General features: G+C 52.1%; 1 protein-coding gene across 1 annotated transcript in view; it reads left to right on the top strand.

Moving 5' to 3' along the window:
- LOC122546946 (junctional adhesion molecule-like) overlaps positions 1 to 15,525 on the top strand; it is an 82,067-nt gene extending 66,542 nt beyond the window's left edge. Inside the window, exons 4-7 of the mRNA XM_087991019.1 lie at positions 7,956 to 8,091; positions 10,132 to 10,175; positions 13,802 to 13,845; positions 15,334 to 15,525. Coding sequence (XP_087847145.1) covers positions 7,956 to 8,091; positions 10,132 to 10,175; positions 13,802 to 13,845; positions 15,334 to 15,453 — 344 coding nt within the window. The 3' untranslated portion in view covers positions 15,454 to 15,525. The remainder of the gene's footprint in view (positions 1 to 7,955; positions 8,092 to 10,131; positions 10,176 to 13,801; positions 13,846 to 15,333) is intronic.
- The last annotated feature ends 700 nt before the right edge of the window (positions 15,526 to 16,225 follow it).

Raw genomic sequence — 16,225 nt, forward strand, 5'->3', positions numbered from 1 at the left:
AAACAGAAACATACACACACACAGACACACAGAGACACACACACACAGAGACAGTCACACAGACACACACACACACACAGAGACACACACACAGACACACAAACACACACAGAGAGACACGTACACAGACAGACACAGACACACACACACAGACACACAGACACACACACAGAGTCACACACAGACAGACAGAAACACACACAGACTCACGCATACACACATACAGACACACACAGTCACACACACACAGAACCCACACACACCCCCTCACCACTCCCCCATACCCCCACACCCCCTCAACATTCCCCATACCCCCACACCCCCTCAACACTCCCTCACACCCCCACACCCCCTCAACATTCCCCATACCCCCACACCCCCTCAACACTCCCTCACACCCCCCACACCCCCTCAACATTCCCCATACCCCCACACCCCCTCAACACTCCCTCACACCCCCACACCCCCTCAACATTCCCCATACCCCCACACCCCCTCAACACTCCCCACAGCCCACACTCCCTCACCACTCCCCATACCCCCCACACCTCCTCAACACTCCCCCACACCCCCTCACCACTCCCCCATACCCCCACACCTCCTCAACACTCCCCCACACCCCCTCACCACTCCCCCATACCCCCACACCTCCTCAACACTCCCCCATACCCCCACACACACAGACACATACATACACAGACACACAGACACAGACACAGACACACAAACACACACAGACACACACCCTAATGTGTGTCCCGTTCTTTGTATGTACCAGCTGCCTGAGGCTAAATTCAATCCTGCAGCTTGTTTTCAAAGCTCTGTTCTGATAAGAATGTGGTCAGTGCCCTTGTTTTCTCTGTGATCCACACCATGCAATGTGCATGCCTGTGGCTGAGCCAACTTTTATTGCCTGTCCAGAGTTGTTCTTGAGGAGCATAGAATCCCTGCAGTGTGGAAACAGGCCATTCGGTGCATCAAGGCCGTACCAACCCGCTGAAGGATCTCCCACCCAGACCCACCCATCAGCCGTATCTCTGTAACCCTGTATTTCCCATGGCTGTACATCCCTGGACACTGTGGTGTAATTTCCCATGGTCAATGTATCTGACCCACACCTTTTGGACAAAGGGAGGAAACCCACGCAGACACAGGGAGAACGTGCAAACTCCACATAAGCAGTCACATGAGGGCGGAATCGAACCCGGGTCCCTGGTGCTGCAAGGCAGCAGTGCTAACTACTGAGCTGCCTTCTTGACCTGCTGCAGTCCTTGTCCTGAAGGTAGACCCTCAATGTCCCTTAGGGAGGGAATTCCAGGATATCTGACCCAGAGACAGTGAAGGAACCGCGATATATTTCCAAGTCAGGATGGGGAAGGGCTCGGAGGGGAACTTGTTTTAAACTAATTTACCAGCTGAATAGTTCTCAGGAATTTGAAATTGCACACCCTGCTCACTAAGGCCAACTTTTTTTTGGAGTCACAGAGTTATAGAGATCGAGGACACAGAAGAAAGGCCCTTCAGCCCATCCAGTCCATGTCAGTGAAAAGCAACCACCTCACTGTTCTAATCCCATTGCCCAGCTCTTGGCCCACAGCCTGGCGTGTCTCTGCATCACCGGCGCAGATCTAAATACCTCTTCTATCTGCTGCCTCCACCCCCATCACCTTCTGGGGGGAAACCGATTTTCCTCACATCCCTCTAAACCCTCTGCCCTTTCCCTTAAATTCCACCCCCCATTGATCCCTCCATCAAGAGAGACATCCCTTCCTGTCGACACTATCTACGCCCCACATCATTTAATACATCTCATTCACGCCCCACTCAATCCTCTGTCATCTAAGGAAAACAACCCCAGTCTCTTCAATCTCTGTCCATCACTCCAGCCCAGGCAACGTCCTAGTAAATCTCCCTCTGCCCCCTCCCCAGTGCTATCACATCCCTCTGAGAATTCCTACGCCAGTTTGAGAGCTGATGGGTTTGGGTGCAGTGCGGTTTTACACTCCCACCCCACCTCATCCCTCTCCTGATTGGAATGATGATCGCTGTTAATGAGTAATATTGGTCAGGCGAAAAGGCAGGACCTAATCTACACCCTGATCCACTCTGATTGATTTATTCCTGATCCATTCCGATCGATTTATTCCCGATTCACTCCGATGGGATTTATCCCTGACCCACCCGATAGATTTATCCCTGGCCCACCCGATAGATTTATCCCTGACCCACCCGATGGGATTTATCCCTGACCCACCCGATGGATTTATCCCTGACCCACCCGATGGGATTTATCCCTGACCCACCCGATGGATTTATCCCTGACCCACCCGATAGATTTATCCCTGGCCCACCCGATAGATTTATCCCTGACCCACCCGATGGGATTTATCCCTGACCCACCCGATGGATTTATCCCTGACCCACCCGATGCATTTATCCCTGACCCACCCGATAGATTTATCCTTGACCCACCCGATGCATTTATCCCTGACCCACCCGATAGATTTATCCCTGACCCACCCCATAGATTTATCCCTGACCCACCCGATAGATTTATCCCTGACCCACCCCATAGATTTATCCCTGACCCACCCGATGGATTTACTGTTGCTCTGTCAGGGAACCTTCCCTGGACTTTGTTGTTGATTGCCTAACAGTTTCATGACCCTGTGGGGGTTCTGACCAAATATTCCGGTTTTTCTGCTAATCTACTGTGATTCAAGGATCTTGCAAAATGCTCCCAAGAACTTTTATTCTCAGTATTTTTTACAAATTCAGTATTGAAGCTGCATTCTGCCTTTAAATTCCAGCTCCTCGCTGATGTTCTTCATGAGCATGTTACGGTAACGTCAAGGCTACAGCTTTTTACTGTCTGTGTTATTCACTGACTAAAATGGAATAAGAAATGCAATGGTGATACCAAGGAGGGGCGGGATGATGGATTCCAGGTTTCTCTGCTGGGTCAGATCTATCTCCTGCACTTCTGCCCTAACCCCCCTCTCTTCCCTCCCACAACAGGGATATGGTCCCCTTCTCCTTCCCTCCCATCCCCTGCAGCATCCACATCCAGAGGATCATCAGTTACCATATCCACCACCTCCCATCGGGATACACCAGGAAATCCATATCCACCACCTCCCACCGGGATACACCAGGAAATCCATATCCACCACCTCCCAGCGGGATACACCAGGAAATCCATATCCACCACCTCCCACCGGGATACACCAGGAAATCCATATCCACCACCTCCCACCGGGATACACCAGGAAATCCATATCCACCACCTCCCACCGGGATACACCAGGAAATCCATATCCACCACCTCCCACCGGGATACACTAGGAAATCCATATCCACCACCTCCCACCGGGATACACCAGGAAATCCATATCCACCACCTCCCACCGGGATACACCAGGAAATCCATATCCACCACCTCCCACCGGGATACACCAGGAAATCCATATCCACCACCTCCCACCGGGATACACTAGGAAATCCATATCCACCACCTCCCAGCGGGATACACCAGGAAATCCATATCCACCACCTCCCACCGGGATACACCAGGAAATCCATATCCACCACCTCCCAGCGGGATACACCAGGAAATCCATATCCACCACCTCCCACCGGGATACACCAGGAAATCCATATCCACCACCTCCCAGCGGGATACACTAGGAAATCCATATCCACCACCTCCCACCGGGATACACCAGGAAATCCATATCCACCACCTCCCAGCGGGATACACCAGGAAATCCATATCCACCACCTCCCACCGGGATACACCAGGAAATCCATATCCACCACCTCCCACCGGGATACACCAGGAAATCCATATCCACCACCTCCCACCGGGATACACCAGGAAATCCATATCCACCACCTCCAGTGAGATGCCTTCACCAGACACATATCCCCCTCCCCTCCATTGTCTGCCTTCCACAGGGACTGTTCCGTCCGGGACACCCTGGTCCACTCCCAACACCCGCCACACCTCCCACACCCCACACCTCCACACCCCACACCCCACACCCCCCACACCCCCACACTCCCACACCCCACACGCCCACACCCGCACACCCCCACACTCCCACACCCCACACCCCCACACCCCCACACCCCACACCCCACACCCCCACACCCCTACACTCCCATACCCCACACCCCCACACCCCTACACCCCACCCCCCACCCCCGACACTCCTACACCCCCACACCCGCCACTCCCCCCACACCCCACAACCCACACACCCACATCCCTACACTCCCACACACCCCACACCCCCACACCCCCACACCCCACACCCCCACACTCCCACACCCCCACACCCCACAACCCACACCCCACGCCCTCACACCCCACACCCCCACACCCCACACCCCACACCCCCACACCCCACAACCCCACACACCCACACCCCACACCACCACACCCCACACCACCACACCCCACACCACCACACCCCACTCTCCACACCAAAACCCCCACACCCACACGCCCACACCCCACACCCCACACCCCACTCACCCACACCCCACACTCCACTCACCCACACCCCCACACCCCACACCCTCACAACCCACAATCCCACACCCCCACACACCCACAATCCACACCACCACACCGCACTCTCCACACCCAAAACCCCCACACCCCACACCCCCACACCCCCACACCCCCACACCCAACACCCCACACCCCCACACCCCACACCCGACACACCCACACCACCACACCCCACACCCGACACCCCCACACCACCACACCCCCACACCCCACTCACCCACACCCCCACACCCCACACCCTCACAACCCACAATCCCACACCCCCACATTCCACACCCTACACTCCCACAGCCCCACAACCCCACATCCCCACCGCCCCACACCCCCAGATCCCCACATCCCAAAGCCCCACACCTCCACACCTCCACACCCCACACCCCACAGCGCCAAACCCCTACATCCCCACATCCCAACACCCTACACCCCCACATTCCACACCCCATATCCCCACAGCCCCACACCTCCACAGCCCCACAGCCCCACCTCCCCACATTCCACACCCCACAGCCCCACACCCCCACAGCCCCACATCCCCACACCCCAGATCCCCACATCCCACAGCCCACAACCCCACACCTCCAAACCCCCACACCTCTGCACCCCCAAAACCCACACCCCCAAACCCAACACCCCCAGATCCCCAAATCCCCACACCCCTAAATCCCACATCCCCACACTCCCAAACCCCACACTCGCACACCTCACATCCCCAGATCCCCACACCACCACACCCACAGATCCCCACACCCCCAAACCCCACACTCCCACACCTCACACCCCCAGATCCCCACATCCCACATCCTCACACCCCACACCCCTACAACCCCACACCACACCCCCGCAGCCCCACACCCCCACACTCCACACCCCACACCCCCACATTCCATACCCCACATCCCCACAACCCAACACCTCCACAGCCCCACACCCCCACACCCCCAGATCCCCACACCCTCACACCCCCACACCCCACACCCCACACCCCTACATCCCCACACACCCACACCCAAGATCCACACACCCCACACCCCCACAGCTCCACAACCCCACATCCTCACCGCCCCACACCCCCAGATCCCCACATCCCACGCCCCCACATCCCAACACCACACACCCCTACAACCCCACACCACCCCCCCACACCTCCACACTCCACACCTCCACACCCCTACACCCCACACCCCCACAGCCCCACACCCCCACATTCCACGCCCCACATTCCACACCCCACACCCCACAGCCCCACACCCCCATAGCCCCACAGCCCCACAACCCCACATCCCCACATCCCCACACCCCCAGATCCCCACATCCCACACCCCCACAGCTCCACACCTTCACACCCCCACACCCCACAGCCCCACACCCCTAGATTCCCACAGCCCCACACCCCCACACTCCACACCTCCACACCCCCACACCCCACATCGCCACATTCCACACCCCACATCCCCACAGCCCCACACCCCCACACCCCACACCCCACAGCCCCACACCCCACAGCCCCACACCCCCACATCCCACACCCTCACATACCCACACCTCACACCCCCACATCCCACAACCCCCCACCCCACACCCCCATAGCCCCACAGCCCCACACTCCCACACCCCCACACCCCGAGATCCCTACACCTCCATACCCCCACACCCCACACCCCCTGATCCCCATATCCCACACCCCACACACCCACACCGCATACCCCCACAGCCCCACACCCCCACAGTCCCCACACCCCCACAGCCCCACACCCCTACAGCCCCACAGCCTCACAGGCCCACACCCCCACATTCCACACCCCACAGCCCCACACCCCACACCCCCACATCCCACACCCCCACATCCCACAGCCCCACACCCCACACCCCCACACCCCCACACCCCCACATCCCACAACCCCACAACCCCACAACCCCACACCCCCACAGCGTCACAGCCCCACACCCCCACACTCCCACACCCCCAAACCCCCACACCCTCACAGCCCCAAACCCCCACACCCCCACAGCCCCAAACCCCCACAGCCCCACTGCACCTTCCCCTGCAACTGCCGAATGTCTAACACCTGCTCATTTCCCTCCTCCCTCCTCAGTATCAAAGGACCTAAACACACCTTCCAGGTGAAGCACTGAGTGGCACGGTGGCTCAGTGATTAGCACTGCTGCCTCACAGCGCCAGAGACTCGGGTTCAATTCCCAGCTCGGGCGACTGACTGTGTGGAGTTTGCACATTCTCCCTGTGTCTGCGTGGGTTTCCTCCCACAGTCCAAAGATGTGCAGGTTAGGGTGAATTGGCCATGCTAAATTGCCCTTAATGTTAGGTGAAGGGGTAAATGTAGGGGAATGGGTCTGGGTGGGTTGCTCTTTGGAAGGTCAATGTGGACTTGTTGCGCCGAAGGGCCTGTTTCCACACTGTAGGGAATCTAATCTAATCTAATCTAAGTAGCACTTTCCCTGCCCTTCCCACAATCTAGTCAACTGCACTCGCTGCTCACAATGTGGTCTCCCCTACACTGGGGGGAGCAAAGTGTAGACTGGGTGACCCCTTCACAGAACATCTACGTTCTGTCCACAAAACAGACCCTGAGCTTCCAGTTCCCTGTCACTGTAACCCCCCCACCCAGTTCCCTGGCCAACATCTCTGTCTCAGGCTGGCTGCAGTGCTCCAGTGAAGCTCAGCACAAGCTGGAAGAACAGCACCTCACCTTCCACTCGGGGATCCTGCAGCCCTCCGCACTCAATATCGAGTTCAGTAATTTAACGTCTTGAGGCACTTTCCCCAATGCCCTTATGCCAACCCCCACACCCTGGGCCTGGACATCAAACAGGCTGCTCCAACAAGCAGTCATTCTTGGCCACACATCATGCCCATTAACATCTTTCTCCCACACTGACCTTTACCCAGTCCCTTCTCTGCCCAACTGTTTTTCTCTCTCTTTGGGTTCCATCTCCATTTAGCGTTTAATCCTCCCCCACCCCAACTTCAGTTTCTGTACCAACTTTTCCCCAGCGATAATCCATGCTGAGGAAGTGTCACTGGATCTGAAACGCTAACTCTGATTTCTCTCCACAGATCCTGCCAGACTTGCTGAGCTTTTCCAGCAGTTTATGATTTTGTTTCTGATTTCCAGTATCTGCAGTTCTTTGGATTTTTTTGGTCCAAATAGATCATGTTCACTGGCTGTCTGTCGGATTTACTCGTTACCTCCTCAATGCACTGGAACCAATTTCTCAGACGTGACCTCCTCACGTTGACACTGCCCATTGTGTCAAGGCTTGGCCTTCAAAGATTGCATTCCATACACTAAATACAGCGTGAGCCTCCTCTGGATATTCTGTGTTCCTCAACTGTGTAAACCTTGCCAATATTTTACAGAGGCTGAGAGTCTGGATTTGTTTCCTATTATTCTGGGCTGTGTGCTGTGTATCCTCGTGTTACTGATCATTGCTGTTATTGCTGTCCTCTGTGTAAAACGATGGGCATGCTTCAGAACGACATCAACACCAAACAGGTAAACAGAATCGCTTCAGTGCTTGGATCTTGCTGAGAAACCAGCTGGAGGAACTTCCATCTGTCTGTGTTCCTTCCTTCTCTGTCTCTCCCATGCTATCTGCCCCCATTGCTGACGACTCAATACTTCCTTTTTCTCTGTCTGTCGACTCTGAAAGCTACTATCTGCGTTTTACTTTATCTCGTACTGTCATTGGCCTTGACACATGACAGGGTTGGGAACAGAGTGTGTGGGAACAGAGTTTGCAACTGTCAGTGGTTTAGCTAGTTTTAGATTAAGTTATGAGAACAATGATTCACAAAACAGAAAATACAAACTCTGAAGGAAGGACTAAGGCAGCGAAGAGGTGATAACCAAAGGGTGACTGATAAGGATGGAGCGTAGAAACCTCCGCGTGCACCAGCAGATTGATAAATATTTCCCAGGACAGGTGTATTTGGAATAATTAGAGCAATATTTTCTTGTGTCAACCAAGCACTTTAGACCTTGTAGTGTTCAATGAAACAAGGGAAGTTACTAATTTCAGTGTAAGGGAGTCTTCAGGTAACAGTGCTCATAAAATTTCACAAGAGGTTTGAGAGTGAAAATTGTGCATCTTATGCACAAAGAGAATTACAAGGGAAACATTTGGCGAACATGAAGTGGGAAGACAGGTTATACCACAGAGAAACAGCAGCAGACATATATTTTATGAACGAGAATAAATAAATAATGTGGGGGAATAAAAAGTGATATCTTGAAAATGTCCGTATGAGGAAGTGCAGGATGTTTTAAAATGCATAAAGATGGATAAATCCCCAGGACCTGATCAGGTGTACCCGAGAACTCTGTGGGAAGCTAGAGAAGTGATTGCTGGGCCTCTTACTGAAATATTTGTATCATCGATAGTCACAGGTGAGGTGCTGGAAGACTGGAGGTTGGCAAACATGGTGCCACTGTTTAAGAAGGGTGGTAAGGACAAGCCAGGGAACTATAGACCAGTGAGCCTGACGTCGTTGGGGGCAAGTTGTTGGAGGGAATCCTGAGGGACAGGATGTACATGTATTTGGAAAGGCAAGGACTGATTCGGGATAGTCAACATGGCTTTGTGCATGGTAAATCATGTCTCACTAACTTGGTTGAGTTTTTTAAAGTGACAAGGAGGATTGATGAGGGCAGAGCGGTAGATGTTGTCGATGAGGCCTTCAGTTTGACAAGGTTCCCTGTGGGAGACTGGTTAGCAAGTTAGATCACATGGAATACAGGGAGAACTAGCTGTCTGGATACAAAACTGAAGACAGAGGGTGGTGGTGGAGAGTTGCTTTTCAGACTGGAGGCCTGTGCTGAGTGGTGTGCTGCAGAGATTGGTGCTGGGTCCACTTTGATTGAAATAAATAATTTAAATGTGAACATAAGAGGTACAGTTAGTAAGTTTGCAGATGACATCAAACTTGGAGGTGTAGTGAATAGCGAAGAGGGTTATCTCAGATTACAACAGGATCTGGACCAGATGGGCCAATGGGCTGAGAAGTGGCAGATGGAGTTTAATTCAAATAAATGCGAGGTGCTGCATTTTGGGAAAGCAAATCTTAGCAGGACTTATACACTTAATGGTAAGGTTCTTGGGAGTGTTGCTGAACAAAGAGACCTTGGAGTGCAGGTTCATAGCTCCTTGAAAGTGGAGTCGCAGGTAGATAGGATAGTGAAGAAGGCGTTTGGAATGCTTTCCTTTATTGGTCAGAGTATTGAGTACAGGAGTTGGGAGGTCATGTTGCGGCTGTGCAGGTTAGGCCACTGTTGGAATATTGTGTGCAATTCTGGTGTCCTTCCTATCGGAAAGATGTTGTGAAACTTGAAAGGGTTCAGAAAAGATTTACAAGGATGTTGCCAGGGTTGGAGGATTTGAGCTACAGGGAGAAGCTGGTTATAATGTTGCTCAGTTGCTTCAGTCTTCCTGACTCTAACTGCAGGCTGATTGTAATCCTGTTGTTGAGGCATGTACAGTACAGTATCCTCTCTCTAATAAGCTAATCCCTATCTTTCTGACGTCACATCATTTAGGGATACCAATGAAGGAAATGACATCGTATATGCAACAGCTAGTGGTAAGTCAATGGAACTAAATACTTAGTGTAACAGGTGCTTGGAATAATCTGAATTACTGGCTGCAATTAATACACATTGTTGGTTACATTATTTAATGAAGGTCAATTCTATGATGCAGTAACGTTGCAGTGTTAGTTTCACAGTATTCTGTCTGACGCTGGTTTTTGGGGTTGGATTGATTGTCCCTGGGATGTGTTTATTCCTGAGTGTAGCTGTGTCCTCCCTGCTCCCCACCGTGTTCCCATCAGCCCTCAGACCTGGAACCGGTTCCACAGCCGGGGAGACGGCCTCAATTCACTCCAATTTGTCTGACAATTACTCCCACAATCTCTTGCCGTTCAGGAAGAATAGCACAGCCCTGTCCTGCCCTTCCTGTTTCCATCCCAGACACCGATCAGGAACTGATGGGGAAAGGAGAGCCCCACAATCAGAGGCTTCCTGTTCACTGCTTCGGGAAATTTCCACATCAGGTTTAATTGTTCATCTTCCTAACCCCATGGTCAGAGTTTCAATAAAATATCCCAGACCACACTGCACAGTGTCAGCTGCTACAGGGCCCAGAGAGAGTGAGTGCCTGTGGGGGAGAGGGAGAGAGAGAGAGAGAGAGAGAGAGCAGGAAAGGAAAAGGGGACAGCAGGAGGCTGGCACTGAACTGGACAGGAATAACAGGAAGCAGGTAGAGGGGTGGGCAGTGAGCAGGATACAGGGGGAATGGTCAGGGAGGAGTATACAGGGGGGAATGGGCAGGGGGAGTATACAGGGGGAATGGGCAGGGGTGAGTATACAGGGGGATTGGTCAGGGGGGAAGTATACAGGGGGAATGGGCAGGGGGCAGTATACGGGGGGGGAATGGTCAGGGGGAGTATGCCCGGGGGATGGGCGGGGGGAGTATACGGGGAGAAATGGGTGGGGGGAATATACAGGGGAATGGGCAGGGGGGAGTATACAGGGAGAATGGGCAGGGGGGAGTATACAGGGAGAATGGGCAGGGGGGAATATAGAGGGGGAATGGGCAGGGGGACGTATAGAGGGGGAATGGGCAGGGGGGAGTATACGGGGGAATGGGCAGGGCGGATTATACAGGGGGAATGGGCAGGGGGAGTATAGAGGGGGAATGGGCAGGGGGACGTATAGAGGGGGAATGGGCAGGGGGGAGTATACGCGGGAATGGGCAGGGGGAGTATAGAGGGGGAATGGGCAGGGAGGAGTATACGTGGGAATGTGCAGGGGGAGTATACAGGGGGGAATGGGGGCAGGGGGGGCTATATGGGGGGAATGGGCGGGGGGAGTATACAGGGGGAATGGGCGGGAGGAGTATACAGGGGGAATGGGCGGGAGGAGTATACAGGGGGATTGGGCAGGGGGGAGTATACAGGGGGAATGGGCAGGGGGAGTACACAGGGGTTATGGGCGGGGGAGTATACAGGGGGAATGGGCGGGGGGAGTATACAGGGGGAATGGGCGGGGGGAGTATACAGGGGGAATGGGCAGTGGGGAGTATACAGGGGGGAATGTGCAGGGGGGAGTATACAGGGGGTATGGGCAGGGGGAGTATACAGGGGGGAATGGGTGGGGGGAGTATACAGGGGGAATGGGCAGGGGGAAGTATACAGGGGGTATGCGCAGGGGGGAGTATACGGGGGGAATGGTCAGGGGGAGTATACGGGGGGAATGGGCAGGGGGAGTATACAGGGGGGAATGGGCGGGGGGAGTATACAGAGGGAATGGGCAGGAGGGAGTATACAGAGGGAATGGACGGGGGAGTATTCGGGGGAATGGGCAGCAGGTAGAGGAGAGTAGAGAGAAGTTGTTGGGAGTAGTCAGTGGGCAGTGGGTGAGAAGATTGAAGACAGTGACTGTTTGATTGTAAAAATGACACAGAGACAGAGGGACAGACAGACATAGGTGATATCCATAGGGATGTGTTGTGTGAGGGACAGCCCGAGTTTCCTGGCTGAGAACTCTGTTTTAATTGAAACAGCAAAGATCGTGGTGGGAATTGACTGGATGGATATGGAGAGTTGACTGTGTGAATATGGGGAGGAGAAAGTGAGGGCTGCAGATGCTGGAGATCAGATCTGAAAATGTGTTGCTGGAAAAGCGCAGCAGGTCAGGCAGCATCCAAGGAGCAGGAGAATCGACGTTTCAGGCATAAGCCCTTCTTCAGGAATGAGGAGAGTGTGGATATGTGGAGTTGACTGGGTGGATATGGAGATTTGACTGGGTGGATATGGGACGTTGACTCGGTGGATATGCAGAGTTGACTGGGTGGACATGGGGAGATGACTGGGTGGATATGGAGAGTTGACTGGGTGGATATGGAGAGTTGACTGGGTGGATATGGGGAGTTGACTGGGTGGATATGGAGATTTGACTGGGTGGATATGTAGAGTTGACTGGGTGGATATGGGGAGTTGACTGGGTGGATATGGGGTGTTAACTGGGTGGTTATGGGGAGTTGACTGGGTGGATATGGAGACTTGACTGGGTGGATATGGGGAGTTGACTGGTGGATATGGGGAGTTGACTTGGTGGACATGGAAATTTGACTGGGTGGATATGGAGATTTCACTGGGTGGATATGGGGAGTTTACTGGTGCATATTGGCAGTTGACTGGGTAGATATGGAGAGTTGACTGGGTGGATATGGAGTGTTGACTGGTTGGATATGGGGAGTTGTCTGGGAGGACATGGAGAATTGACGGGGTGGATATGGAGAGTTGACTGCGTGGATATGGGGAGTTGACTGGGTTGATATGGGGAGGTGACTGGGTTGATATGGGGAGTTGACTGGGTGGATATGGGGTGTTGACTGGGTGGTTATGGAGAGTTGACTGGGTGGATATGGGGTGTTGACTGGGTGGATATGGGGAGTTGACTGGGTGGATATCGGGAGTTGACTGGGTGGATATGGGGTGTTGACTGGGTGGATATGGAGAGTTGACTGGGTGGATATCGGGAGTTGACTGGGTGGATATGAGGAGTTGACTGGCTGGATATGGAGAGTTGACTGGTGGATATGGGGAGTTGACTGGTGGATATGGGGAGGATGGTATCTGTTGTGGGAGAATCTCAAACCAGGAGTCATTGTTTAAAATAAGGGAGTGGGCATTGAAGGCAGAGATGAGGAAGCGTTTTGTTTCTCAGGGTGTTGTGAGTCTTTGGAATTCCTTTTGTCAAAAGGCAGTGGCTGGAGAATGATTAATTTTATTAAAGACAGTGGAAGGGGGATTTTTAATGACCTGGCGGGGTGAACGATTATTGGGGAATCTGTTGGAAGATCGAATTGATTTAAATTCAGCCACAATCATATTGAATGAAGGAGTAGGTTCAGAGGGTTGAATGTTCCTTGTTTGTATGTTCATAACATCCAGGTTCCTGAGGATGTCTAGACAGGGGTAATTGTCACATGCTGCTTTAACTGACCCCACTCTCTGAGAGGTGTCTCAGCCAGACATTTACAGGTACAACAGACAGTGCGGGATTTCCCTTTCACAGTGTTGATAGTGCTGTAGGCCGTGGCAGCTTTGTCCCTGAAAGGACAGTACCTTCTGTTTCTGACAATGTTTACTGTGCTTTGCCTTCAAAGAGAGCTGTATCTGAGGGACATTGCATTGTCTTTCAGCTCGAACCCCAGCCAGCAATTTACCAGCTGCTGTTCCTGTGGGGGTAAGTGATGGATCAAGATGTGAATATCAGCAACAGGTTAAACTCCAGAAATGATACTCTCCATTTATTGTTCAAGAATCAGTGACATAGTCACAGCAATGGCAGTAAACAATGAATAACTGCTTGATAGTTGCAGATAGGCGGCACGTGGGCGGCACGGTGGCACAGTGGTTAGCACTGCAGCCTCACAGCGCCAGAGACCCGGGTTCAGTTCCCGCCTCAGGCGACTGACTGTGTGGAGTTTGCACATTCTCCCCGTGTCTGCGTGGGTTTCCTCCGGGTGCTCCGGTTTCCTCCCACAATCCAAAAAAAAATGTGCAGGTTAGGTGAATTGGCCATGCTAAATTGCCCGTAGTGTTAGATGCAGGGGTAAATGTAGGGGTAGGGGTATGGGTATGGGTGGGTGCACTTCAGCGGGTCGGTGTGGACTGATTGGGCCGAAGGGCCTGTTTCCACACTGTAAGTAATCTAATCTAATCTAATCTAATATAAAGGCACAGTTCGAGAAACATTGACTTAGAGTCAAAATGAACATGGAGATATGTTAACATTATGCTAATATATATGTTAATATTATGGTCATTATGCTAATAACTCACAAACAGATTATTGATATTATTCTGTGATAGTAGTAATTCACTAATTCTCACTTTATTAAATAAAGTACTCTTGTGTGTGTGATTTTTGAGAAGATATGTAACTCGGGTTGAGGTTCAGGTTGTGAGTTTGTTCACTGAGCTAGTAGGTTTGTTCTCAGACATTTCATCACCATGCTAGGTACCCTCATCAGTGAGCCTCTGTGAAAGCACTGATGTTCTGGCCCACTTCCTATTTACGTGTCTTGGTCTGTTACGGTGGGTGATATCGTTTCCAGTTCTTTTCCTCAGAGGTTGGTAAATGAGGTCCTTGTTCATTGATGGAGTTCCAGTTTGAATGCCAAGTCTCTCGACCAAGACACATAAATAGAAGGGGACAGAACACCAGCGCTTCACCGGAGGCTCACTGATGCTGTTACCTAGCATGGTGATGAAACGTCTGAGAACAAGCCTTCCAGCTCAGCGAGCAAACTTACAATCCATGTATTTCCATCATAATGACAGGATTTGATTACTGACAATGATACTCACAATAATAACTGTTTGAAAACAGCTTACTGTAGCATGGTGTCTCAGTGGTTAGCACTGCAGCCTCACAGCGCCAGGGACCCAGGTTCAATTCAAGCCTCGAGCGGCTGTCTGTGTGGAGTTTGCACATTCTCCCCGTGTCTGCGTGGGTTTCCTCCGGGTGCTCCGGTTTCGTCCCACAGTCCAAAGATGTGCAGGTTAGAGTGGGTTAGGCATGGTAATTAGGGGATAGGTTAGCGCAGACTTGGTGGACAGAACGGCCTCTTTCCACACTGTAAGGATTCTATGAAAATGAAACTCTGTACATATCTCACATCAAATGTCCTTGTGCCACTGACGATCTGATGTTTGTGTGATGTTGCAGGAGGATGATGGGCAGGTGCATTACGCTGAACTCCAACTCCGACAGGTCACCCAGCGCCCACCCAGGACACAGACAGTGACAGATCCAGACTCCGAGTATGCGGCTGTCAAACACACATAGTCTCCTGGATGTATCCATCATTATTGCTGCAGGCAACCCACTCTCTGGATCCTATGATGTGGAGGAGCCAGGGTGGACACAGTTAAAAATCACACAACCCCAGGTTATAGTCCAATAGGTTTAATTGGAAGCACTAGCTTTCAGAGCGCTGCTCCTTCATCAGGTGATTGTGGAGAATAAGATTGTAAGACATAGAATTTATAGTTTACAGTGTGCTGTAACTGAAATTATATATTGAAAAAGACCTGGATTGTTTGTTAAGTCTCTCCTCTTTTAGAATGACCAGGTTGGTTTCAGTGCTTTCATATGTAAATCACAGAACATTTAAAAGTTACATTCTCAAGTGAACTTTAACAATTGGTGCCATGTCGGCCCAGATAATGTATTGAAGGTGTTAGTTTCCCTGTGTGAGATTGTCTGTGCCACAATGGTCAGACTAATTCTAATCTTAAAAAAAAATGGATTTACAGAATCTTACATGGATTCATGCAGTTTTTGAGCAAAGGAAAATGTAATTCTGCAAATACAAATACACCCCACAAACCTATATGTGTGTGTGTGTGTGTGTGTGTGTGTGTGTGTGTGTGTGAGTGTCTGTGTGAGCTAATAAGAGAGGGTCTTTGTAAGTGTATGGGTCTGTAGGAGAGTCTGTGTGTCTTTGTGTGTCTGTGTATGTGTGTGAGTGTGTGTCTGTGCGTGCCTGCGTGTGTGTGTGTCTGTCTGTGTGTGTGTGTCTGTCTGTGTGTGTGTGTGTGTCTCTGTGTGTGAGTGT

The sequence above is a fragment of the Chiloscyllium plagiosum genome, unplaced genomic scaffold (assembly GCF_037043375.1).
Source record: "Chiloscyllium plagiosum isolate Xiang-an unplaced genomic scaffold, Cpla_swu_hap1 HiC_scaffold_10, whole genome shotgun sequence".
NCBI classification, from domain to species: Eukaryota; Metazoa; Chordata; class Chondrichthyes; order Orectolobiformes; family Hemiscylliidae; genus Chiloscyllium; species Chiloscyllium plagiosum.